A 25,387-nucleotide genomic window follows, 5' to 3' on the forward strand; every position below is an offset into this window, starting at 1 on the left:
GCACAGGCTGTTATCTGTTGCTTGGATATGTCTTCCCTCTTCTCTTGACTCTTCTTCATCTTGCAGGTTTCAGTCAAGACCTCATCATCTCTTCTAGGAGACCTATGCTTGAGACAATTCTATACTCTTCTTCCAGAACATTTAAACATACTTAATATTATTTGAAAAACTGCTTATTACTTATCCGTATCTCACTCTGCAAAAGCACACCATCTTATTCATGGGTGAATGCAGAGAATCTTGCATGGGGCCTGGCTCTCATAGCCTTCAGGATTGTTGAAAGCTGAATGAATGAATGTCAGCTAAATCAGCCAAACTCAGTCTGGGGCATCTTGACACCTCCCCCACTAGGGGCCCATGAACAGTGGGGGACTGTAATTTGGGGGCTGTGAGATCAGGAGAGGAAGCTGGGGGAGGTTTCTTCCGCTCCAGCCAGTGGCTCAATCCCCAGAGCAGGCAGGAGGCCCTGGAGCAGATCCTGGGGGGGGGGAGGAGGGGGATGGGTAGGGAAACCATTTCTTCCTCTGCGCTCTCCAGTTGGTTGGGGGGAGGGGCAGAGAGAGGGAAGATTCCTTCCAAGGAGGGTCACTGGCACAGTGCCTGCTCAGAGTAAGGGGGCAGGGATGATGATGAATGCAGGCTTTCTCCCAGCCTCCAGCCCTGTGAGGGAGGGTAACCTGTGGCAGAGACAGGAAAGATGAGGGGGAGAGAGAGGACAGGAGGGGGAATTGGGAAGGAAAGAGCGTGTTTGCCTTGGGAAACAGGAAGAAGGGCTGAGCTGGCTCTGAAAGGCAGGATTTCCAAGAGCCAACCAGACCTCAACCACACCAGGTCAGCTCTGGAAACATCCTCAAATCACTGGGTCAGAGAATCAATACACTGAGGACACTAACTCTTAGGATCAGATCATCCTATCATCTCAGAGCTAGAAAATCCGTCAGACGGTTGTGTCTGCGGTTTCCGGCGCTAGCTTGGAGGAGGGACTCAGCTCTATTGGAAGTTTCCTGGACTCTTTCTTTCTTCCTCCCTTATAGCAGGAAGAGATGGCATTTTTTTTAAGCCTATGAATACTGTGTATCCAATTCCAGAACACAATAATTTTAAGATGCTTAAGTGACATCTTACCTGGGGTCTTTCTCACTGGTTTGTCATCTCCAGGGCACAGTTCCTCTCACTCATGTTAGTACCATGCAGAACTGTGGTCTCAAGCCTGGCTGCCCATCAGAATTGCTTGGGGGTGCTTACTAGAAATATTTTCACTCACTCCAGTGATTCTGATTCCTGGGAGCTGAGTTAGGGCTTAGCAGTGTGCTAAGCGACTGTGACGCACAGGGCTAGATAACAACTTCCTAGGGCCTGGGACAACATAGTAGGTGTTAAGTGTTGCCTGCAGGGGCTGGGTACGTATTTGCAGGGTAAACAAATGGTGTGTAGGAAGCCTGGGTTGAAACCAGAATCTGTGTACCTATGCATCTAACACTGGGAAAAGAAATAGTGCAGCAGTGTTAGTAATACAAAAGATAAATATTTATTCAGAACAAAACTTTTAACAATCGATTTTACATTCTAAGCCACAAGGAAATAGCAAAACATAAAGCAAAGGAAAGACAAAAAACTAAAAGAAAAAGCAGCATACTGTCTTTTCTACTTTAACTTGTAACACTTAGTTGGCCCAATGCCCTTTTGCTTGGCCTAGTTCACAAGTACATTTTAGAGTTAACAGCTCACTTATAATAATTCCGGTTAAAACTGCCTTTCTCTTTAGAGTCAGGAGGTTGCAGATGAGCTCCAGTGAGCTGCTTCTCTGGGGTTTATAGCTACTGAGGCTAAGGTGCAAATGTAAACCTTTGGTAGGTTCCTTACTCAGAAGCACCTCTATTTCTCATTGATGCCAATGCGTGGGGAAGGGTTAGGCCACAGAGGACCTGGCCCACCTTAATCCAGATATGGTACCCCAAGGAGCAAGGAGCACACCCTGGATTATGTTCCTTTGTCCCTTCCGTATCTACTAAGAATTCAAAAGCCCCTGCTAAATCTTCTGCTTTCTCCCCCAGGTGATTTCTTAGCATTCTCCTGGGCTCATTATTCTGGAGAGCAGACTTTCTGGACCCTCAAGTGTTGAGGAAAATGTTGTGAAGTGTGAGAGGTAGTGAAATGAGCACCAGGCTTGGGGGCAGGGAACTCTACTCTAGGCTAGCTCTGGCACCAGACAGCGGTGTGATTTTGACATATTCATTTAACCTCTCTGTATCTGTTTCATTGGTTGGAAAACCAGAGATTGGTCAAAATCAATTTTTCCATCTTTTTCAGCAGGAAAATTCTAGATTCCATGATTCTGTGAAGAATGGCTTCTGAGCCACCAAAAGCGCTGTCACAAAATCCAAGCATTTTAATGCCGTAAGAGAGGCCCTTGGCCACCATTCAGAGCTTATTGACTCAGATTACATACACTTCTAACAACACTGGTTTCACAAATTCTCAGACCACATAGATTAGAAGCAGCAAATTAAAAGGGGAAGGGACGAGTTGCAAAAGATAGACACCCTGACAGAAGCCACAGTCAACAATGTTCTCAATTCAACAAACAATGGTGGCGTGCCTACCATGTGCTGGGCCCTAATGCAGCGCACTAGCGCTGGGGCATAAGGGTGAACATGGCAGCCCAGAGGGTGAAAATATGGGAAGACGACAAGGCGTGGGGAGTAAAAGGTACCAGAAAAAAAATCCCCCAATACAAATATAAAAACAAAATATAAAAAAGGAAGGGGTGACATATCTGCACACGACAGTTCTCGGTAGTGTTACTGATGACAGAGTCACCAAATTCAGGAAAGGCTGACGTGGAGTAAACTCGGTTTAGGAAGGCAGAGCGAGATGTCTCTCGTAGGTTTAGGAAAATCTCCTTCAAAAACGATTAAAAAATGGTTTTAAAAAAAGTTTTGGCACTTAAGAGGGGTAAGCTGGCTCTGTGTTCACCGTGGCAGGCAAGCGGGTGTTCAGTGCCCGGCCACGCCGGTTAGCTGAGCTGCCACGGAATTGTGAACTGCTTTGGGACACTGGGCAAAGGCGTGTCCTCGTTTGCCACAGAGGTTGCACACGATGCCCTTCCGGCAGTAAGGGCTGAGGTGCCCCTCCTCCCCGCACCTGAAGCACCTGTCCTGTGTGCAGCTGCCGCTCATGTGGGTCCGGGAACCACATTTAAAGCACGTCTTGGGCTGCCCCTTGTACCAGCTGTAGCCCCTCTCGGCCCCCAGGAAGAAGGCCCCGGGCAGGTGCCTGACCCCGCCCTCCCCCTGGCGCAGCTCGATCTCGCACTTGTACTCCCCGGTCCAGATCCCAAACCTGTCGGTCACTTTCACCGGCACGGCCAGGACATCGCAGTGGCGCTTGAGCCAGGTCACGATGTCCTCCACGTCCACCGTCTCGTTCCGGAAGAGGATGAAGAGCGTCTTCAAGCTGGACTTGCTCCGCCCCAGCACCACAAAGTTCTCCCAGCAGTCCTCCTGTTCGCGCTTCTCCTCGTAGACGCGTAGGAACAGGGCCAGCTTCTCCGCCGAGCGGAAGCTCACGTCGAACTCGCGGCTGCCAGGGATCTGGATGACCGCGTAGATGTCGCTCGGGTCCATGCCGATGGAGCGCAGGATGAGCGCGCCCACCACGAAGTCCCGGGTCGGGCAGGCGCCCTCGTCTCCCTGGAAACAGATGCGCACGAGAAAGCGGCCCTTGCCCGGGCCCGCCGCGGGGCCCGCCGCCGCTGCCTGCTCGTCCTGGGGGAGCCGCTCGGTCGCGTCCTCGGCCGCGCCGGGCCTGGCGGGGGCCGCCATAGCCGCCCCCTCCGCCTTCTTCCTCCTACCGGTCTCGGCTGAGCCCTTCTTCTTACGGACGTCCGCCGCCTCGCCGGGCGGGTCTCTCCGGCGGCCCTTCGTGTCCCCGCGGCCGGCCGGGGGGAAGTCACCGAGGCCCGGCGGCGCCAGGCCCGCGGAGGCGCCGAGCCCGCTGCCCGCACCGCTGCCCGCGCCGCTGCCGCTTTCTTCCTCCCGCCGCGGCGGCCGCGACTCGCGGAACTCGCCCTTTTTCTCGGCCAGGTTCTTCACCACCTGGGCCCAGCCCATCTTCTCGCGGCCGCCCTCGGCCTCTTCGGCCCGGGCTGCTGGGCGCGCGGGGGGCAGGAGCTGCGGCCGCCCCCTCTTCCTCTCCTCCTCCGCGCCGCCGCCGGTGGCCATTTTACCTCCTTCCCAGCATCCTCCACTCGCTCCCGCAGCCAAAGGGCGCCCATCGCGCGCGCCCGCCCGCCCGGAGCTGTGGGGGTTTGGGCTTTTTTTTTTTTTTTTGAAATTCGATGCTTCTCTCCCCCGCCCCGCCAAAGGTATTTACTTGAGGCCAGCGCCGGCCGGGAGCCCCCTGACAACGGCCCGGCTGCGTTTCCTCCAGTGCTCGCTCCAGCCCCACCTACGCAACGAAGCTGGACGGGGAGCTTGGAGCGGGTCCCTGTCCCTTGCGAGGGTTTGGCAGCCTTGGGCCTCGCTCTCGAGGATTTGGTATTTCGCAAGCGGTCTTCGATGATTTCATTCAAGCAGCTTTACTAACGGCCCACAACCCGAAGGCGGGACAGAACTGAGGAAGATTTCGCCCATTTTGTTTTCATTTTTGTAGTTTTTCAATTAAAAAAAAGAAAGACAAACCTGGCTTTCCCTCCTTCCAAAGCAGATCACAATGCATTATTTTAACAACGTTGGATTATGGGCATGTTCAAACATACAGGAAGTTGAAAGAATTTTGCAGTGAATATTTTACCTTTAACTTTTTAACTTTTAATTTTCTATCATTAACATTTTACTATACTTTATCATACTACACTTCTATCCATCAGTCCTTAGTTTTTGATACGTTTCCAAGTTTCCAAGTGAGTCATATAGCGTTATTTTTAAACAAGACCTCCATCATATTCATGATGACAATTCTGTTGAGCGCTATGTGCCCAGTACGGTTCTAAGCATGTTGCAAGCTTTATAACGTGGAATCTTCCAAAACAATGCTGTAATTATACCCATTTCACGGGAAGCAGGGGCTTGGAGATAGGGGTTAAATCACTTGGCCAAGTGGCGGAGTTAATAGGCAGCCCTATGCGTAGGTGGCTTGTATTTATTCTCCATCTTTGCTTCTGACATTGTGAATCAAGGACTATTTTGATCAGACTTTCCAGGAAACCTCATAAAGACACAGGTTCCCGAACTAAAGTTAGCACTGGACTCTGCTCCTCCCTCATCTGTCTGAGCTGGTGCTTCAGCAAGACAGATAAAACTTGGGTGATTGAGGGGATGGGGTTAACATCACCTTTTGTCATCCTGCTTTCTTTACCATACCTGCGTGCATTTCAGGGTGCTCCAGTGAGCTTTAGTGAAAGAAAAGATGGATTGTGGAGTCAGGGAGACCCTAGTTTTAATCTGACTGCTTCAGATCTCAGCTTGGTCACAGAGGTGGTGGGGGAGGCAATGACCTCAGTTTTCATAGCTCAATTTGCTCATCCATAATAAAGGGATATTAAAATCTACTTGCAGAGGACTAATGTGGGTATTCAAGGAGATAACATGTGTCAAAGATCTTGGTCCACAATGGATTTCTAGAAAAGGTTATTCCTTTCTGCCTGTGTTGGATTCCTTCCTATTTCTTTTGCAGTTCTGCTTAGTTTGGGAGTCCCTGTGACTTCTTAAGATCTTTCCCTTTACCCCAATTCCAGTTTTGGTCTCAGCATCTCCAATTCTTGTGCTGCTTGAACCTTCCAGTTCCCTCACTTCATAACCCCTCAGGGGCTTTCCTCCATCACTTCTCTACCACACACACCCACGATAGATCGATGGTATTCAGATCGTTAACCAGAAACAACAAGGTCAGATTCACACATTCCACTCTTTCATTGAGGAGGATATTTACATAACAAAACAACCTATGCGTTTTAAATAATCTCTTTTATTCCTCTTACCCTAACTCTCCACCTCAGCTAACCAGCACACAATCAAATATCTACAAGGGTCAGGGAAGTGCCTTAAATAAGGAAATGTGCTGGGGGAACTTATCTCAAGGGGCAGTTACTAGTCAACTCCAGCTGATTACTGCTCCCACTGTGGCCAGATCTTCCTGTTTTTAAAGAGAAGTCTAAACTCTGGTTTCTTTTTTTTTAATGGGAAACATTCTTCCTTCTCCTTCTTCTTCAAGATTGTCTCAGCTATATTTGGATCCTCCGTATAAATTTTAGAATCAGCCTGCTGAGTTCCAGGAAACCACTTTTGGGGATTTTAATTAGACTTGCATTGCATTTATACAGCATTGCCATATTATAATAATGAGTCTCCCCACTTATGACCCTAGCATTAAAAGGCTAGTTAGGAGCCTGTGGAGGAGGTATGATTTGATATGGACTTTGAAAGGAGAAGCAGGTTTTGGAGACCTAGACATTACCACTTTTTTTGTGGGGGATATGGGAGGCAATTAAATTTATTTCTTTACTTATTTTTGGAGGAGATTCTGGGGACTGAACCTAGGACCTTGTGTATAAGCGCTCTACCACTTGAGCTACACCCTCCCCCCTGGAATGCACTTTTAAATCTGCTCTATCTGGCAAATGTGGGGTGTGGAGAGAGAACTGGAGTAGGGCAAGGATGGCAGCAGGGACTATAGTCCAGGGGTGAGAGGAAAGTGGGGTGTATGTTTGTACTGGTGGTGGTAGTGATAAGTCGTCTGATTCCAGACATACTTTGAAGGTATTGCTGACAGATTTGGAGGTGGGATGTGAGATGAGTCAAAAGATGAGTTAATGGTCACTCCAGGAAGAGAGTTGCCATTATGAGTTAGGAGAAAATGTTTCTGGGGAAAGGTCGAGTGTCAGAGTTGCCTATTAGGTGCCCAGGTGGAGATGTTGAGTAGGCAGCCAGTTGTATGTGGCTGGAATTCAGTGGAAAGGCTGGAGATGTGACTCTGGGAGGCACCTGGGTAGAGGTGGCATCTGAAGTCACAAGACTGCAAGGGAGCATGAGTGGACTGATAAAGTATGGATAGAGACACAGAGAGGGCTGGGTCTCAGTCCTAGGGCAACCCAGGAATAAAGGGAGACCAGGAGGAACCAGTAAAGGAAAAGCGAAGGAGGTAGAAAGCCATCCAAGAGAGTGGTTTCCTGGACACCACGTTTAGAAAGTTTGTCAAGAAAGGAGTGATTTGTTATGTCAAATGCTGCAGACAGATCAAGAAAGATGAACGCTGAGAGGTGACCACGGGGTCTAGCAAAGTGGAGGCCACTGGCAGCCCTGACAAGGGCAGTTTAGGTGGCGAGGTGGAGAGTGAAATCCTGGTTGGAGAGGTGGAAAGGAATGGGAAACAAACCTTTCTAGAAGTTTTGCTGTGAAGTGAAATAGAAATGAGAGGGTAGCTGGATGGGAACTGGTAACTTTAAAAAATAGAACAAATTAAAATATGTTGCTAAAGCGTTGAGGATAATACAGAGAAGAGGATGATGGAGAAGTGGGGAGAATTGTTGGGGGGATATTTTAGAGAATATGCGAGAGGCCAGGATTCAGTGCACAACTGTAGGACTCGGTGTCAGTAGGTAGTTTATACATAGTTACAGGAGGGAGGTGTGTAGGTGGGTAAATGAAATGATGTGAACTTGTGAGTTTACTGAGCTCCACGATTTTCCTAGTGAAATAGGAAGCAACGTTATCAGGCAAGAGTAACGATGGAGAAGGAAATGATGGTGGTTTGATGAGAGGAGAAATATGGCATAATTCTTCAGCATGACAGGCGGGGCCAGCCGAGGGGAATTTGAAACCGCGTTGAAAAGAACGCGGAGACTGCTACATTTTGTCTTGCGTTGTTAGTCCCTCAAGGCGCTCAGTAGTCTGCGTCCGTTTCCTTGGAGACGGAGACGGGAGAGGGAGCGTCAGGTCTCCCTGGAATGTTTGAGTGGCCCTGGTTGCCGCGCGACCCACGTTGAGACAAGAAAGTTGGAGAAGCCGAGTAAATAGACATCCCCAAAGATCAAGGCCCCAAGGATTGAGGACTCTTCTTCCATTTTCCTCAATGGCGCGCGTCTTCCCAAAGTAGGTGAAAGGAGTAGCGCGGGCTGATGGCGTGCGCATGCGTGTCCCCAACCTTGCCCCGGCTGGTCCTCGCCAGGTGGCCTCCCGCGGTCTTGGCCCCGCCCTCTCCCTGCCCATTTCTCTCTAGACTGCTTTTTCCTCGCGCTCTCCCGCTCCGGGTGGGCTTGTGTCCATAGTCACTGCGCTTTCGGGTTCGGGACCCATTGCCTGTTTTCGCTGCAAACGTTTGCCGCTTGCAGCCCCATGGGCTGGGAATGATGGGAGTTCTTTCCAACTCTTTCCAGACCGAGCCACGCTGGGATTTACTCCACAGCCCACCAGTTCCAGGTTCTGGTAAGTCCAGGAGGGCTAGGGCAGGTGTGGGGGGCTCGCTGACCCTGGGCTTGCAGTCCGCCTGTTCTCAACCCCCACGGCGGTGACTGTCCCGGGCGATAGAATCCAGAGACCTGAATTCCAGGCCAGGCTCTGTCACACATTTGCTGTGGGACCCGGAGTGTGCCTCTGACCTCACGTTTCTCACCACCTTATCAGATGTAAGGGTATATTCTGTTGCTCTCTTATTTATCTCTGATTGCTATTCTGCTTTCCTATTGGGTCTTTTCCATGCCTCCTGTTTCTCACAGTTCTTTGTACCTCCTAGCCTGGATGTGCTTTGTAAATTCTGGCTGGTTGATAAAAAAGTGATAGCTAACATTTATGGAGCACTTACCACATACTTCACAAATGTCTTCTCTTGGAATTTTCATACTAACCTATGGAGGTAGGTTTTATAATTAGGTCCAGTTTACAGATGAGAAAATTGAGGCTCAGAGAGATAAAACCACCTAGTCAAAGTTACAGATATCTATAAGGGGTGAAGCTGGGATCTGAACCCACCAGGCTGTGTGACTGATTGTGTTATGTCTGGTAGGATTATGTTCCACGGCAGCGGTCCAAGCAGAAAGCCAAGCCATCTACTCTGCCTCCAATCCTACAAACGGTTGACACTAAGAAAAGCAAAATGAAGACTTTGCCAACCATCCAGCCAGGTGGGCAGAAGCACTTGGGCGCTGGAGTGGGAGTTGGGGACAGGATAGAGTGGATGCTCATGGCCCTTGGTGGAAACATTTATATCAGGGTAGGCCAACTACTACAGCAAGCAATCCCAGATTTCAAGTATTAATACAGAAGCTTATTTCTCATCTATGTCAAAGTACTTTTGTGGATCTTGCAGGGAGGAGGTAATCTTTCTCACAGATGACATGACTGTCTCTGTAGAAAAGCTTAAGGAATCTACTAAATCTAAAAGAAAGTAGAAGTAATAAGTGAGTTTATCAAGGTTAATGGATACAAGCATAACACACAAAAATCAATCACATTTCTATATGCTAACAATAAATATGTGGAAACCAAAATTAAAAACACATTTACAGTCACTTCAAAGAAAATGAAATACTTAGGCATTAACTTTAAAAAACATGTACAGGATCTGTACACTGAAATTTATATAATGCTGATATAAGAAATCAAAGAAGACCTGAATCCATGGAGAAACTGTACTATGTTCATGGATTGAAAGACTCAACATAGTAAAGGTGTCAGTTCTCAAACTGATCCATGTTTTTAATGCAACTCCTATCAAAATCCCAGCAAGGTTTTTTTTGTAGACATGGACAGGTTTATTCTAAAATTCATATAGAAAAGCAAGGCCCTAGAATAGATGACAACTTAAAAAGAAGAATAACATGGGAAGAATCATCTTACCTGATACTAATGTGTACCATATAGTTATAGTAATCAAGACAGCATAGTATTGGCAGAGGGATTGGCACATAGATCAATGGAACAGAACAGAGAAACCAGAAATACAGCCACACAAACATACCCAGGTGATTTTGACACAGGTGCAGAAACAATTGAGTTGAGGAAAGAAAGCCTCTTCCACAAGTGGTACTGGAGCAAGTGGACATCCATAGGTGAAAAAAAGAATGTCAGTTTAAGTCACATAACTTACACAAAAATTGACTCAAAATGTGGATTTAAACTGAAATCAAAATCAAATGTAAAACAGTAAAACTTACAGAAAAAACATAGGTGAGAAAAATCTTTGGGACTGGTGGCCAGCTGAAGAGTTCACACCAGCAGCTGGATCTGTAAAAGAAAAATGAAATAAATGGATAACTTGGACTTCATCAAAATTTAAGACTTTTGTTCTGTGAAAGACTGTTAAAAGTATGAAAGGGCAAGCTACAGACATGGAGAAAATATTTGCAAACCATATCTGACAGAGGACTGCTTTGTAGAATATATTGGGAACCCTCAAAACTCAACAGAAAAACAATTCACTTAGAAAATGGGCAAAAGACACGAAGAGACACTTGACTGAAGAGGAAGTACAGGTGCTAAATAAGCACGTGAGAAGGTGTTCAACATCATTATCCATTAGGGTGATGCAAGTTAAACCACAATGAGTGTCACTGCACACCTATCAGAATGGCTAAAATGGAAAATAGTAGTAACACCAAATGTTGGCGAAGAGGAGGAGAAACTGGGTCCTGCATACACTGCTTAGGGGAATGTGAAATGGTGTAGCCCCGCTGGAAAAGAATATGACCATTTCTAATGAAACTAAACACACATTTCCTATAACAACCCAACAGTTGCACTCTTGGGCATTTATTCCAGAGAAGTGAAAACTTACGGTCACTTCAGAACCAGTGCATGAATGTTTCATAGCAGCCTTGTTCATTATACCCCCAAACTGGAAACAAGCCATATGTCCTTTAACAGGTGAGTGAGTTAAACAGACAATGGTACATCTGTTCCATCCTGTGCAATCCCATTCAGCAATAAAAAAGAAATAACTTTCGATATGTTCAATGACTTGGATGAATCTCCAGAGATGCTGAGTGAAAAAAGTCAATCTCAGAAGTTACATACTGTATGATTCCATTTGCATACCATTCTGGGAATGACGGAATTGTAGAAATGGAGAATTAGTGATTGTCAGAGATTAGGGACAGAGGTTGGGGGAGGATGGTAGGGGGAGGGAGTGACAATAAAAGACAACAGAAGCAATCCTTGTGGTTGTGGAGATGTCCTCTATCTTGCCCATCTTAACATCAGTGTCCTGGTTGTGATATTGTACTTCGTTTTCCAAGATGCCACCACTGGGAGAAACTGAATTAAGGGAACATAGGATTTTTTCTGTATTATTTCTTGAAACTGCATGTAACCTGAACTTATCTCAAAATAAAAAGTTTAATTAAAAAAAAAGATAAACCAGGGCTACCACCACTAATGAAAAGAAATACTCATTATTAAAGCTACAAATCTTCCTAAGTATTTAAGTTCAATTTACAAATCTTATAATTTTATAAACACTTGTAAAGAGGGTTTTGGAATGTGGTTAATTAAATTCCCCTAAATTGTTTAAGCCACGTTTAAAAATTTAATATATTCATTTTCATTTTCACATATTTCACTTGTTCTAATTAACAAAACCATTGAGTATTTAAGTAATTCTTTGTATATCTAATAAATATACATCTAAATATGGGTAATCTTATGTTCTCTTAAAAGTTTTGGTAATTTATACACATTTAATAAGGGTGTTTAAACCTTCCAGCTTCAAACAAATCTAAATCAAAATCTCACTGACACATTTTAAATTAGAATCGTAAAATTAATCTATTTTTTGGGGGGGAATAAGATTATTTATTTATTCATTTTTAATGGAAGTACTGGGGATTGAATACAGGACCTTGTGCATGCTGGGTACGCACCCTGCCACTGAGCTATACCCTTCTCCCACAAATTAATCTATTAATCACTCCATCTCTCAAGCAATACCATTCAATGCCAGATATGTACAGACAATTCATAATTTTAATACAAAATTATTAAAATTTACTTCATCATTTAAATTCATAATACAAACATTTTCCAGGGTTAAGGGAATTGATCTATAAAGGAAATAGTATTTTTCAGAAATGAACTGGCTTGCACCTCCAACAGGGATTTTGGTGGGGGCTGAGAAGGCAGTGGCAGCCCTTGTGATGCTTTGGGGGATTTATCTCATGCTGGTGCCGGACATGCCGAGAGAAGCAGGGATTCTAAGAACGTGCCCTCCAAATGCCTTATTCTGATCTGAATTATCTTTGTATACTTCGTATCTGGCAGGACCACAGCTTTTACACATATTTCAGGGACAGCGAGTTGGCATGTTGCATAGCTCCTGGGCCTTTATCTGATGCTGTGGTCCTGATCCCAATTCTCAGGTCATTAGTAGTAACAGTGACGACAGTAATTTATATTTAGCACTGGATATGTGTTAGGTACTATTCCAAACACTTAAAGCCTAGTAACTTCTTATTTAATCTTCACGACCACCCTCTGAAGTAGGGATGATGATTATTCCTATACAGACGGAGAAGCTGAGGGACAGAAGGTCATGTGATCTGCCCAAGGCCACATAGCTAGGAGACTGCAGAACCCAGATTCAAACCCAGGCTTTCTGGCTCATTAGTTATTGCTCTTAAACCCTGCACCTTCTGACCTTGCCACTGGCCAGCTTGATGGGAGAGATTGGGGGTGTCTGTTGTACCCCTCTCCTCCCCTCTGTTCATACCCACAGACACTGTGGTACATGAAAGTCCTGTGGCTTCTCCATCCCTTATAACCAGGCCCACAGTGGGGCTGGGGAGCTTATGGATGGATGTGAGTTTCGTCCTGTCTGACTGTCATGCATTATAAGGCTGGGAGTGGATGGGGCTGGGACCAGGCCATCTGTCATGGCTGGTGCATTTCCTGGGACCTGATCCCAGACCTGCTCTACCCTCACTCTCTCTCTGCCCTTTCCCATGCCCTAGGCTTGCAGTCCAAGCCCACCTTGTGGATGACAAGCCAGCTGAGGACTCCACTAGGACCGTGCAGAGGGAAGTTGGACCCTGGGAAGACACAGACCAAAATCCAGCTACTTAGAGTATGGGGACCATCCTCCCACAGGCAATAGGGCCTGGTGGCAGGCAGCTGGGGAGTTGGGGGGGATGTGATAACAAACACGCACTGAGCTGCTCATGGGTGCCCGACTTGACCCTTTTTTTTTAAATTATTATTATTTTTAAATGGAGGTACTGGGGATTGAACTCTGCCACTGAGCTATACTCCTCCCCCTGACTTGACTCTTTTTTTCCTCACAGCAACTCCGTGGGCATGCCTTGCATCATCCCTATTTTACAGATGGGGAAACCAAGGTGCAGGGAGCTAAATGACTTGCACCAGATCACACAGCTAGAAAATGCAGTACCAGGGGTCATAGCCAGTTAACCGAAGTGTTGGCTGTTGTGTTTAAGACTCAGGAAAACGATCAGAATCACTTCTGATCGTATTGCATGAGGTGCACAGTCCTGGTGGCTTGTTCATTTAAAAAATTTCCAGGAAATTAACCTTTCATGGAATACAGTTCACCTTGAAGCAAGGCTTAGGAGCTTCCTGTTCAATTTGTGACAGTGACTGATAGAACTTTTGATAATTGATTTTTCTCAACATTCATTGTTTTTAATGGCTTCTGAACATTGTTTGGAAGTATTTGAAAAGAAGAGGGGTCTTTAGTGTCCATAGCAGAAAGTAAAATAATAAAAACAAGAAATACTACAAAATACTATAGAAGAATTCTTTTTTAAAAATTTATTGTAGTATAGTCAACTTACACTATTGTGTCAATTCCTGGTGTACAGCATGTTTGTCATACATATATATACATATATTCTATGGAAGAATTCTTCTGCAAGAAAGTTTTTTTTTAATTTTTTTGTGGGGGAGGTAATTTGTCTTTTATTTATGTACTTATTTATTTTTAATGGAGGTACTGGGGATTGAACCCAGGACCTCGTTGCTAGGCACGAACTCTACCACTGAGCTATACCCTCCCCCCAAGCAAGTTTTTAATAGCTCAATGAACAATGATTACTATATAAAGAACTAGGAAAAAATGTATTTGCTTTGAAACCTTTTTTCCCGTTTAAGCTTCAATTTTTCAAAAATGGTTTAGAGGCAGCTCAGCCTTCTTAAAGGAGTAACTCAAATTTCCAATGTTATTTTTATCCTGAGTTTAGCCAGGTTGATGTGTTTTTATTTGATACACAGTGTGAACTTGGACAATTGACTCTAAAACCTGTGCTCCTAACCAGTTCCTAACACTGTCTCTTGTAATCATTCATTTGCTGAGTCAACAAATATTTATTGAGCACCTACTATGTGCCAGGCCCTGTTCTGAGTGTGAGGATTCACCTGCAATGTGACCTGTGACCTTGGGGAGCTCACATTCTGTTGTGGGGGACAGACAATAAACAAGGCGAATAAAAATATAATATGTGTAGTGAGGATAAGAGCTATGAAGCAGTAGAAGGGTTAAGGTTAGGGAACTAGGGAGGTACAGAGGAGGGAGTAACTATGACTTTTAGGAGAGTGATCAAGGGAGGCCACTAAGGTGGGGACATCTGAGGGAGGAGTGGTATAGGCAGAGGAACTGGAAATGCAAAGGCCCTGAGGTTGGGAAAGTCAGTGTGGTGGAGCTGGTGATGAGGAGGCGAGATAGTGGGTTGTGGCGGGAAAGGGTTACCTTGTATACAGCCCTGTAGTCTGTGATGTGGCTTTGTGTTTTTATACTGAGTAAGGCAGGAAGACCCTGGAGGGTTCTGAGTAGAGCAGGGCTGTGATCTGACTTAGGTTTTCATGGGAGTCTTGGCTGCTGCTCAGGCCAGACTGGACTGCGGGAATGAGGGGGAGACAGAGCAAGGAAGTAGAAACTACCCAGCTGGTTTGTCCTCTTGGAGATGGAGTAGAATCCTGACTCTGCCCCTCAGCCTCAGGTCAGTTATTTAGTCGATCAACAACTCCTGAGAGCGTACCCACGATGTCCAAGGCACTGTGCTGGATGCTGGGGACATGGCCATGAACATGGCATTCAGAATCTGTGCTGTGATGGAGCTTATTCTTTAGTGGGGAGACACATAACCAATGAATTTTAAAAACTCCAAAGAATAGTTACCCAGCAGTTTATACAGCCCATACTTATGGAGCTCCAGGCACTGTCCTGTGTGCTGGAGATGCAGCTGTGACCAAACAGCCAACGCCCAGAGAATTTCAGAGCCCTCCTGGCTGTGAAATTCGAGTTCAGGGACAGATAAGAAACAAGGTAATAAGAAAACAGGTTATGTTGGGTCGTGATAAGTTCTAGGAGAAAAAGAAATTGGGAAAGGGGGAGACAATTTCAAACTGTAATTCTGTAATTACAAATTGGGGTAAGGGTTAGGGGGGACACAAAGCAGGCTTCTACACTAGATTCTAGGAGTCAGGGAAGAGCCATTTCTCCAGCCGAGGTCTACACTTTATCAGAATCACCTATGAGTAGGGCTCATTGGGCCCAAGGCTTGGAGACTGGTGTTTTTCACAAGATGCTTCTGTTCCCAGTGGGCCATATTTGGAGATATTTTGGTCTGGAGATGTGAAGGCAAGACAGTGGAGTGGCCAGGAGCCCAGACTTCCAGGACAACAGCCGTGCTATGTGTGACCTTGGAAAGGTCCCAAATCTCTCTGACCCTCAAGTTCCACCTCTCTAAAGTGGGGCTAATGGTAGCTCCAAATGAGGGTGCGCGTGCTAAGTGCTTAGCACAGTTTCCAGCTCATAAGTCCTCCGTGCGTTCACCCTCTTACTCTCATTATTGTGTGAGGAATATGGGAGCTGAGGGCTAGGAAGGGGTAGTTTCTAGCAAAGGACAGACAAGTGAGGAAGAACGGAAGGAATAAAGAAGAATGGTGACAGGTGACTGCATGTGTGCTGGGTGTGCGAGGCACTGCCACTAAGCGGCTTGATTGTGAACCTAACCTCATTTATTTTTTATGGCAGCTCTCTGAAGTGAGTTTTGGTTTCCTAACCTACAGAATGAGGATAATGGGGTTCTGGGAGGTGAACTAACTTGCCCAGGTTCCCTTAGCTAGCTGGTTAAGTGGCAGAGCTGGGATTTGAAGCAAGGTGTGTAGAGGTCTAAAGTCCAAGTCTTGATCATGGTGAGGTCCGGCCACGCCTTATAGCCGTAGGCCCACTCAATTCCTTGTCTTAGTGTAGCAGAAAGACAGGCAATGGGAGTCAGCAGTCTGCCTTTTGAATTTCAGTGCCACTGCTTTCTGGCTGTGTGACTTCAGGGCAGTCATCTAACCTAGCTGAACTTCCCCTTGTTAGTACAACAGAGTTTGTTAGCAAAGGGTTGTTGGAGGGTGAACTGCTACTGTGTGCCATGGGCTGAGTGAGGCCACTCTCAACCATTGTTACTGTTACTGTAGGTTATGTGTACCTGCTGAGGGTGACCTTGGGCAAGTCACTTAATCCCTTAGATGCTTATCCCCAGGGGTGTTGTATGAAATGCAAGTCCTCCCTCAGCTCAGCTGCCTGATGAAAAATGGTAGTGATTATCATCCATTCTGCCTCTCCTGCTTCTTCTCCAGACATGGCTCGTCTCCTGGGCCACCTTCTTTTCCCACTTGGGCATTTTCTATAACTGTTACCACTGCTATATTTCATGGATTATAAGAAGCCATAGACAATAAGGCACACCTTTATCTTAATTACCCGCTAATGAAATATTTATCGATTACATTGTGACACTTACCAACTGTAAGACATATCCCCATTGTAGAGATGTAAAATTATGGGGAAATGGGCGTTTCAGAATGGATGAAATTGTTAAAGGTGCTCTGACCTGCAGACAATGGGGAACCGCCGCCCAGCTTGGGTGGCATTTCCTAGTTGAGGCCACAAGGGTGCGGATGTCCGTCGGGAGGGAACTGGTTCCTAGTCTCCGGGAGGCTCCTGCCTGCCCCGCGCGGCACAGCCTCCCTTCTCTGTCCTTCTGCCCGCAGACGATGCTCAGGAACCGGCGAATCTCACACCAGGAGCTCTGCAACCACGAAGACTTCCTCTCCAAGCTCACTGTGGAGCTGATGAAGGCCATCCAGGACATGGAGGAGAGCTCGGCCATGAAAGTGCGGGTGATGCTGCAGCAGCAGGACGTTTTCTCGGTGAGACCCTCCATCGTGGCCCGGCAGCCCCGCCTCTGCCCTCTGCGCCGCCGCCCTCCTGAGCGCTCGGGCGCCCTCTTCTGCCTTCTCCCCGCCTCTCCCGGCCTGTAGCACAAGCTGCTTCCTGCTTCCTCCATCTGGAAGATAAATTTTAACACTTTGCCCCCAACCCCCGCCCCAACCTACCTGGGCTTTGGAATCAGACTGGGATGCGGGGGGGGGGGTGTGGGGAGCTCATCCCAACCAACACTTATTAGCTGGAAGACTTTGAGTTAACCTCTGAGTTCTGTAAAGTGGGGCACAGTAGCACCCACTCCAAAGAGGCGTTGTACTTGGCACACAGTAGGTGTGTAAGAGAAATTAGCTGCTACCACCAGCACCGTTAGCAGATACTAATACGGAGTAATACTATGTGTGTATTCACGCAACCCTTACAACAGCCGTGTGGGGTGGGCATGATTGTTATCAGAATCAAGGCAGTCTGGCACCGGGATCTGTGCTCCTTCCACAATGCTGGGAGTACCACCCTCACCCAGTGGTGGCGCTTGTGGCCTGTGGGTAAGAGTGATTTGCAGAGAGCCCAGTACCCACAGCCTTCTCTGGGAGAGGCTTGGTGAGGCTTCCATGGGAGGGCTAAAAGTTCACACGGGATCAGGGATTCTGGCTGGAGAAGAGTTAGAGAAAATGGTTTAATGGAGAAGCAGTTATCCTCTGACTGCAGTCTGCCCGGCGGGGAGAGGAGTTGAATTTACCCGGAGCCTCTGAGATGAAGAGAAATTCCGACATCTTGGGGTCTTCATTGGTTTGCTTGGGCTGCCACAACAAAATGCCACAGACCGGGTGGCTTAAATGACAGAAGCTTATTTTTTCACAGTTCTGGAGGCTGGAAGTCTAAGGTTGAGGTGCTGGCAGGGTTGGTTCTGGTGTCCTTCCTTGGGGTGCAGATGGCTTCCTTATTGCTCTGTCCCCATCTGGCCTTTCCTCTGTATGTGTGTGTGTGTTGGGGGGGGGAGAGGGCAAGAGAGAGCAAGAGCCCTGGGTGCCTCATCTTCTTCTTAGAAGGACACTAGTTTCCGGAGTAGAGCCCCACCCTTTTGACCTAATTACCTCTCTAAAGGCCCTCTCTCCAAATACAGGACTGTGGGGGAAGGGATTGGGCCTTTAACACATGAATTTGGGGAGGGACACAATTCTATCTATAACAGAGACCAAGCATGTTCTCCAAACCTTGACAAAGTCATTGTCTGATTTTCCTCCATTGTTTTATGTCTTGTTCATCTGGAGTGATTCTTACAGGCCCTTGGGAAACAGGACCCAGTGAGACACCTGGTCCACATCAAGCTTTCAAGTGGGTTGACAGGCAGTTAGAAAGCCTTTTGTGTAGACTGTGATGGGGATGGGGACCTGGGGAGGTAGGAGAGGCCTTGTAACACAGACACGGAGGATCAGGAAGTGATGCTTGAGTTGAAACTTGCAAAAGTCAGTGTTGACTGGTGGAGATCAGCGCTGGTCCCAGGCAGAGGCTGGGGGTCCACGAGGCCTGTGGGGAGAGGAGCATGGCTTGCTCAAGGAGCCACATGGCACTTTGTGTGGCTGGACAGTCAGGTGTGAGAAAGGGGTCAGAGAGAGGGGAGGTCAGCCCGGGCCGGGTCGGGGGGCTCCTTGTCAGCCAGAGTAAGTAATTTGGACCTTATTTACAGGGCAGAGGGGGCCCTTGGAGGGTTTTAAATAGGGGAAGGATGTGGCCGGCTGCTTGTTTTTTCAAGAAAGAGCACTCTGACTGCCATGTGGGGAAGAGGTCAGAGGAGGATGAGTTAGGAGAAGCCGTTGTGCTGCTTCAGACAGAAGGTGAAGAGAACTTGAATGAGACAGTGGCGCTGGGGGTGGAGAGAGGGGCATGGCTGCGCAGGCTGTTTGGGGAGTAAACCTGTTCTACTTGGCACGTTTTGGGTGAGAAGAGGGAGGAGGGACCAATGCCTGGTGCTTGAGTGTGTGGTGGGGCCGTCTGCTGAGGCGGGCGGCAGGAAGTGGGAGAGTTTTGGGTGCAGGGGGGGCAGCAGGTAAAGATTTTCCGACCTCTAGTCAGGTTCCTGGGCCTGGGAGTAGGGTTGGGTTTGGGGACTTCCCTGAGGAAGTGCTGAGCATGGACAGCCCATGCTCTGGCAGTGCCAGCAGAGGCCGGGGATGAGCTGACCCCCTATGCCCACAGACCATCATCAACATCTTGGAGTGCTCCAACCAGAAGAAGCTGCAGCAGATGAAGTGTGAGCTTCAGGAGTGGGAAGAGAAGGAGGAATCCAAGATACACAGTAAGAATCCCCGGGCCAGCACCTTCATGCTCCCCTGGTCCTCTTGGGAGGTCAGTGGCTGGGCATTCCGTAGGCACCTCCCTTTCGGGAACCATCAGGCCCGTCACCTCCCTTCTGAGGCAGGTGGAATTGCGAAGGTGCAGGGCTACCGGCTTACTTATCCAGCACTTAGCACTCGCAGGCCCTCCGTGCCTTGTCTCTATGGGCCTGCTCTCCATCATTACAACTACCTGTGAGACTTGGACCCTTCTCCCATTTTACAGATGAAGAAACTGAGGCTCAGGGAAGTGAAGTAGCCCATGGAAGTTTAGACAGCTAGGACCCAGAATCCAACCCCAGTGCACCTCTTTCTTGCTAAGGTCCCTCTGGGAGTCAGTGGCTGGGACAGGTCACTGGCCTCAGACCTGCTGAACCTGTGGTCTCTTTCTCCCAAGCAGACCAGACGCCTCCTGAGGGGAGGGGCAGTGTGTCAGGCTGCCTCAGACACTGGGGATCCCCTCCATGGAGGACGGCAGGATAGACTTTGTCTTAATCCTGCCCTGGTCATGTCTCAAGAGCCAGTGTCACGCCATCTCCCTGGGCTTGTTGACTTGGGAGCATTTGTATGAGGAAACGGAGGCCCAGAGAGGGAGGGTCACGTGGTGAGTCAGTGGCAGAGCTGGGGCTGGTCTAGGGATCCTGCACTGGGATAGTTTCTTTCCTACCCAGTGTTGCCTCTTCTGCGAAGGTAAAGAGCTTAACTGTTCACCACCTCCTAGCCTTGCGTGAGCTCGCTTCAGCCCAGACCCCAGTCTGTTGGTCAAGGAGAGCTCTGCCTCTTGGGTCTCCCTGGAGCGGTCCTTGAGGGACGCTCCTGCCTTCTGTCCCTCCTGACCTTGCAGACCTGGAGCAGCAGGTGGAGCAGCTGAATGCCAAGATCAAGAAGACCCATGAGGAGCTGAGCTTCGTGAGCACTTACAAGGACCGTGAGTATCCCATCAAGTCGGTCCAGGTTGCCGACCTTGGGCACCAGCTGCATCAGATGAAGGAGAGCCAGCAGGTAGGTCGGCCCCTGGCCTGGCCTCGCCCGATCATGTGGGAGACAGGGCTGGTGCCCAACACTCCCTTGCTGACCCCCAGGATGAGCTGGAGGGCCTGAGAGAAATGTGCAGGATGGTCTTGGCGTCCATGTCCAACCAGATTCAGAAGAAGAAGAAAAAACTGCTGAAGTCTCTGGTGGTGGTGAGTAGCCAGCTACTGTGGTCGGTCCTGCTCCCAGCCCTGCTTTCTTCCTTGGCCCCTGCCTTCAGGCCCCCCGCACCCTCACCTTGGCACCCAGTGCATGGTAGAGACTGGGGGCCAGACCTCTCCTTCCTCCACAGAAAATCCAGCATGCTAACCAGGAGGCTCTCCTGTACAAGACTTGGAACAGCCAGGCCATACTGAAGTGCATGGACAAGTTCAGAGAAGTGAGTGAACATGAAGGTGGTGGTCCCCTCTGGGAGAGAACAGGAGGGTGGGGGGGTCCCCAGGACCACTGGATCAGTCTGGTTCTGATCTGGCGCCCACGAGGTCTCTAACTCTGGTGTTAGCCTTCCATCTTGGCAGTGCCATTAATGTTCCTTGTCATTCATCTGAGAGAGGGATTAGTGCTGGCCTAGGCCTTGGCTCATTCACCACCACCACTGGTCATGACCCATCAGCAGCATCACCAGGCATCACTCACATGACCATCACTACTGTCACCCCATCCCCTGTTTTCACCTCTGAATTCTTTTCATTGACCATCACTCATGACCAGTGTTAGCAAACTCCACCATCACCACCCTCTCGCCATCATTTTTATTATCTTGCACCTTCATCTGTCTTCTGGGTGAATGGCCTCTGTCATCTCCACCAGCCCCATTCATTCTGATTAGGAAGCACTGCCACCCCTTTACAACCTGTCTCTGTGCTCCACGGTCCCCTCACCCTTTCCAGCACCATCGAACATAGTCAGTAATCGTGAGCCGGCCCTGCCCTGCACGGAGGGGCCCGTCCCTGGAGTCCAGGAGTCCCAGTGCCAAAGCCCAGGACATTTCCCTTGACGTCTTTATTGCTCATCCAATTTGCACTTTTCTCCCTTTGGTTGGGGACTTCTCACCCTCCCCTGCTCTCCTCAGTTTATGGACCAGTTTGAGGAGGAAATAACCATCTTACGGGCCGAGATGGAACAGCTCCAGGCTCAGATCTGGGAACCCCGAGAGATCGTATTTGCGGACGTTCTGCTTCGGAGAGCCAAGTACGTGATCCTTTTGCAGCTGCCTCTTAAACCAGCCGGGCTCTGGGCTTGAAGAAGCTCGTTGTTCTCAGGGAAGGCAGCACCCTGTGCAGGGAAGCAGGAGACCTGGGATTGTGCCTCAGCCCTGCCACTGACCATGTGGCGGATGTGCCCTTTTCCATCTCTGGGCTGCGGGTGTCCCATCTGTGCCCAGAGGGCTGAGTTAGGAAATCTCTCTGAACCCTTCCAGTTCCCAGATTCCATGTTTCGACCAAGTGGGTGCACCCCTAAGCTCCTGGGTTGTTCAGGAAGGTGGAGCTGAGTGGGGTGGTTGGCTCCAGGGGAGAACAGTCTGGAAGACACATTGCAAGGTGAAAAAGATGTTTTCTTTGTGGGGCAGAATCCAGGGCCCCAAAGAAGAACTTCCTTCCTTCCAGAACCAGTTCTCTGCCCTCCGGGTCTGAGCTGGGGGTCCCCCCAGGCCGCGCCTCTCCAGATGGGGCAGATTCTGCCATTTGCAGATTATTTTTCTTCTTAGCTTCTGTGTCTGTCTCTTCTTCTTCCTTTCCTTCCTCCTCCGCTGCCTCCCCCTCTTCATTCTCCTCTTCTTTTCCTTAAAAAGTACTGTGTAATTTATGATGTGCCTACAGAGTCAGGCACTGTGAGTGCAAATGACCCTTGGCTCTGCCACTGTGGAGCCAAGGAGGGGACCAGACATTAACTGATAACAAGCCACAGACATGTCACGTCGCAGCTGAGCCCAGAGCCACTGAGGGAGAGGGATGGATATGGCCCTGGGAGAGCATATCTGGATGGTGAGGAGTCCAGAGCCATCAAAGAAGGTGTCCCTGAGAATGGGACATTTCTGAATTGAGGTCTGAAGATTCATAGGAGTTCACTAGGCAAAAGGGGCTTAATGGGGAACTGAAGGAATAGCATTTTGAGGCTGGTGTCTCAGGGGTGTGATAAGTAGGCAGCCAGGGTCCCTGTCTGAGCTCTGAACACTTTGGAATAAGACTGAAAGGGATGGGGGAGGGTCTAGCTCAGAAGTAGAGTGCGTGCTTAGTGTGCATGAGGTCCTGGGTTCAATCCCCAGTACTTCTGTTAAAATAAATAAATATAAATAAACCTAATTACCCCCCCAAAGTAATAAGGTAAAAAAATGATTTCTCCCCCAAATGAAAAGATTGAGAGAGAGAGGAGAGAGAGAGGATGTCCTGGAGCCTCATAAATGTTCATGCTGATCACTGAGATGGGAAAATAGCGCAGATGGGGACCCATTGCTCTTGCTACTTTGATGGACAGACTAACATCTGTCATTTACTGAGTCCATGTTACCTGCCAGCACCATCTCCTTTAATCCTTTTATTGAGGACAGAGGTTGAAATTACTCCCCCATTTGACAGATGAGGACACAGAGGCTGGCCTGGGGTCTGTCACATAGTGAATGCTTGTTACATAGGTGCCAGTGGGAGGAGGGAGGCTCAGAGAGGAGGAGCCGTGATTCTGACTCCAGAGAGTGCTTGTCCTGAGGGGCCCCTCGTATTTCAGAGCTGACTTCCTGCTCCCTCTTGACCTCAGACCTCTGTCAGGGAACACGGGTCCTGCTGAACCAATTCCTTTTTCATTTTGGTGTGTGTGTGTGTGTGTTGGCGCTGCACGGTCACAGGTTCTGTTTTGGAATGGGGCTCCCCAGTTGAGTATATGTTCTACTTTTTTTTTTTTTCCCTTAACAGAGGCACTGGGGATTGAACCCAGGACCTGGTGCACACCAAGCATGCGCTCTACCCCTGAGCTGTACCCCTCCCCACCCAGCACCAATGTTCTAAAGAGCAGGGCTCCCCTGCTTGGCTTCTCACACCCCTCTTTGCTCTTCCACACCAGGTGCACCCCGGACATGGACGTTATCCTCAACATCCCCGTGGAAGAGCCGCTGCCTTTCTAGATTCCGGGGCCTTGGGCCACCCTTTTTCCCGGTCTCTTCTCCAACCTGGAGTCTTGAGTTCTCTCCTTCCAAGACCACGCCCCCATTCAGCTCCTGGTCTGCAGTTCCTCCCTCCCTCCCTCCGTCCTTTCTTTCTGGTTGGTGCTGCTACTTGGGCGAGGTAGGAATTCCTAGTCAAGTCCTATTTACCAATAAACCTGGATTTGCATTTGTTCTCTGCCAGTGCTTGGGGGGTTCCCAGCGAGGCCTTGAGAAGCAGCGGTAGGAATGGACTTTGTCTTAAGATCAGGGGTGGGCAACTGTGCTGATGGCATCTGGGGCTCCACACTTCTCGGGAAGCGCTGGAGTGACCCCCCTGCCTGAGTCTCCTGAGTCCCCAGCCGCCCCCATCCCTGGTGCAGTGGGGCCCAGCTTTCCCTTCTGATTGGTGCCCAGACCCACTGAGGCTGGTGCTGGGATGGTGGGGAGATTCCTCGGGTTTGATCTCCCTGGGAACTTGCTGGGCCTTCATTGCTGCTGGCCATCTCTCTTCCAGTCCAGCTGTCTGCCTGTCTTTCCACAGCTTCATGGCCTCTACCCACACTGTGTGTGGACGTGAGCACAAACTCATCCTCAGGGCCTAGCTGACCCCATTCCCTGCCACGTACTCTTCTGTGGGGGACTTAGAGGTGTGCCGCCTGGGCCCCCTTCACACAGGGGCTCGTGGCTTCAGTTACAGGGTCGGAGGGCCGTTGGCAGGTGTCCTCCCGTGGTCAGTCCCTTCTGGGTGTGCCTGAGCTGCGGAGAGCCACCTTCTCCAAAGCCAGGCCCCTTCCCTCCTCCAAGGACTGCTTGGCGTGCAAACCCCAGAGGCCACTCTGGCTGCAGAGGTCCCTGTGCGGTTGGCTGAAGCTGCCTGCTTGCTTCTCCTCGTTCCTCCGTCGACCCCAGGGGCAGTCATTAGTAAACTTCCTGCACCCTACAGTCTGTCTCCGAGTGGGCTTCCCTGGGGACCCAGGCTGCCACCCAGAGCTTCTGGTCCCTCTCAGATCCACTCTGTGTGTTAGGAGACTGGTGACAGGTAACAAAACACCCAACTCCAATTGGCCTACACAATAAAGGGCTCAGGTAAATAAATATTCTAGGCGGGGTAAGGCTTCATCCAGAATCAAGTGATGACACCGAGGACCTAGTTTCTGTTTCTCTACTTTGTTCTCCAGAGTGTTTTTTCTTGCTCCTTGTGGTCCCAGTGTGGTCCCAGCACAGCTGGCAGTCTCCTGTGCTGTTTGGATTCCTTGTTCATGTCCTGCTGGAAAGAATGCATCTCTGCCCCAGAATTTTCAGCCGAAGTCTTAACATTCACTGTGACTGGACTGGCATATATATATATATTTCATGATACTATTAATACTATTAATGATACTGTTTAATGATATATAAATATATATAATGATACTATTACTTTAACCAAATATAATTTAAAAAATCAGATAAATCCCATTAACCCTTTTACTATGTGTGCCTTTCCCCCACTTCTTGCTATACAGTAGGTCCTTGTTGTTTATCTATTTTATATATAGTAATGTGTATATGTTAACGCCAAACTCTTAATCTGTCTCTCTCTACCCGTTTCCCCCGGTAACCACAGTTTGTTTTCTATGTCCGTGCGCCTGTTTCTGGTTTGTAAGTAAAATTTGTAAGTTCACTCTTAACCACTGTCCCGTCAGGAGCTCAGCTGGGCTGGAGAGAGGGCAGAGCCACCAGGTGT

General features: G+C 48.6%; 2 protein-coding genes across 2 annotated transcripts; one reads left to right on the forward strand and one right to left on the reverse strand.

Moving 5' to 3' along the window:
- Positions 1-1,505: 1,505 nt before the first annotated feature.
- ZCCHC3 (zinc finger CCHC-type containing 3) lies at positions 1,506-4,243 on the reverse strand. Its single transcript, XM_006202686.4, has one exon. The coding sequence runs from the start codon at positions 4,221-4,223 to the stop codon at positions 2,997-2,999; it is 1,227 nt and encodes a 408-aa protein (XP_006202748.4). The 5' UTR covers positions 4,224-4,243; the 3' UTR covers positions 1,506-2,996.
- Positions 4,244-7,903: 3,660 nt separating this feature from the next.
- Positions 7,904-23,848, forward strand: C19H20orf96 (chromosome 19 C20orf96 homolog). The gene is made up of 11 exons (XM_015237905.3): positions 7,904-8,090; positions 8,375-8,423; positions 9,001-9,118; positions 12,941-13,053; positions 16,989-17,147; positions 19,357-19,456; positions 20,338-20,495; positions 20,576-20,677; positions 20,818-20,904; positions 21,598-21,716; positions 23,580-23,848. Exons 1-11 carry the CDS (start codon positions 8,071-8,073, stop codon positions 23,638-23,640), a joined length of 1,086 nt encoding a protein of 361 aa, XP_015093391.1. The 5' UTR covers positions 7,904-8,070; the 3' UTR covers positions 23,641-23,848.
- The last annotated feature ends 1,539 nt before the right edge of the window (positions 23,849-25,387 follow it).

Source organism: Vicugna pacos, chromosome 19 (assembly GCF_048564905.1).
Source record: "Vicugna pacos chromosome 19, VicPac4, whole genome shotgun sequence".
Taxonomy (NCBI): domain Eukaryota; kingdom Metazoa; phylum Chordata; class Mammalia; order Artiodactyla; family Camelidae; genus Vicugna; species Vicugna pacos.

Excerpts from the sequence above, each read along its gene's own strand:
- ZCCHC3 (XM_006202686.4), bottom strand. The coding sequence starts at position 4,223 with ATGGCCACCGGCGGCGGCGCGGAGGAGGAGAGGAAGAGGGGGCGGCCG.
- C19H20orf96 (XM_015237905.3), top strand. The coding sequence starts at position 8,071 with ATGGCGCGCGTCTTCCCAAA. Across the intron at positions 19,457-20,337 it reads GGAGGAATCCAAGATACACA|ACCTGGAGCAGCAGGTGGAG; the intron begins GTAAGAATCCCC and ends CTGACCTTGCAG. Across the intron at positions 20,678-20,817 it reads TGCTGAAGTCTCTGGTGGTG|AAAATCCAGCATGCTAACCA; the intron begins GTGAGTAGCCAG and ends CTTCCTCCACAG.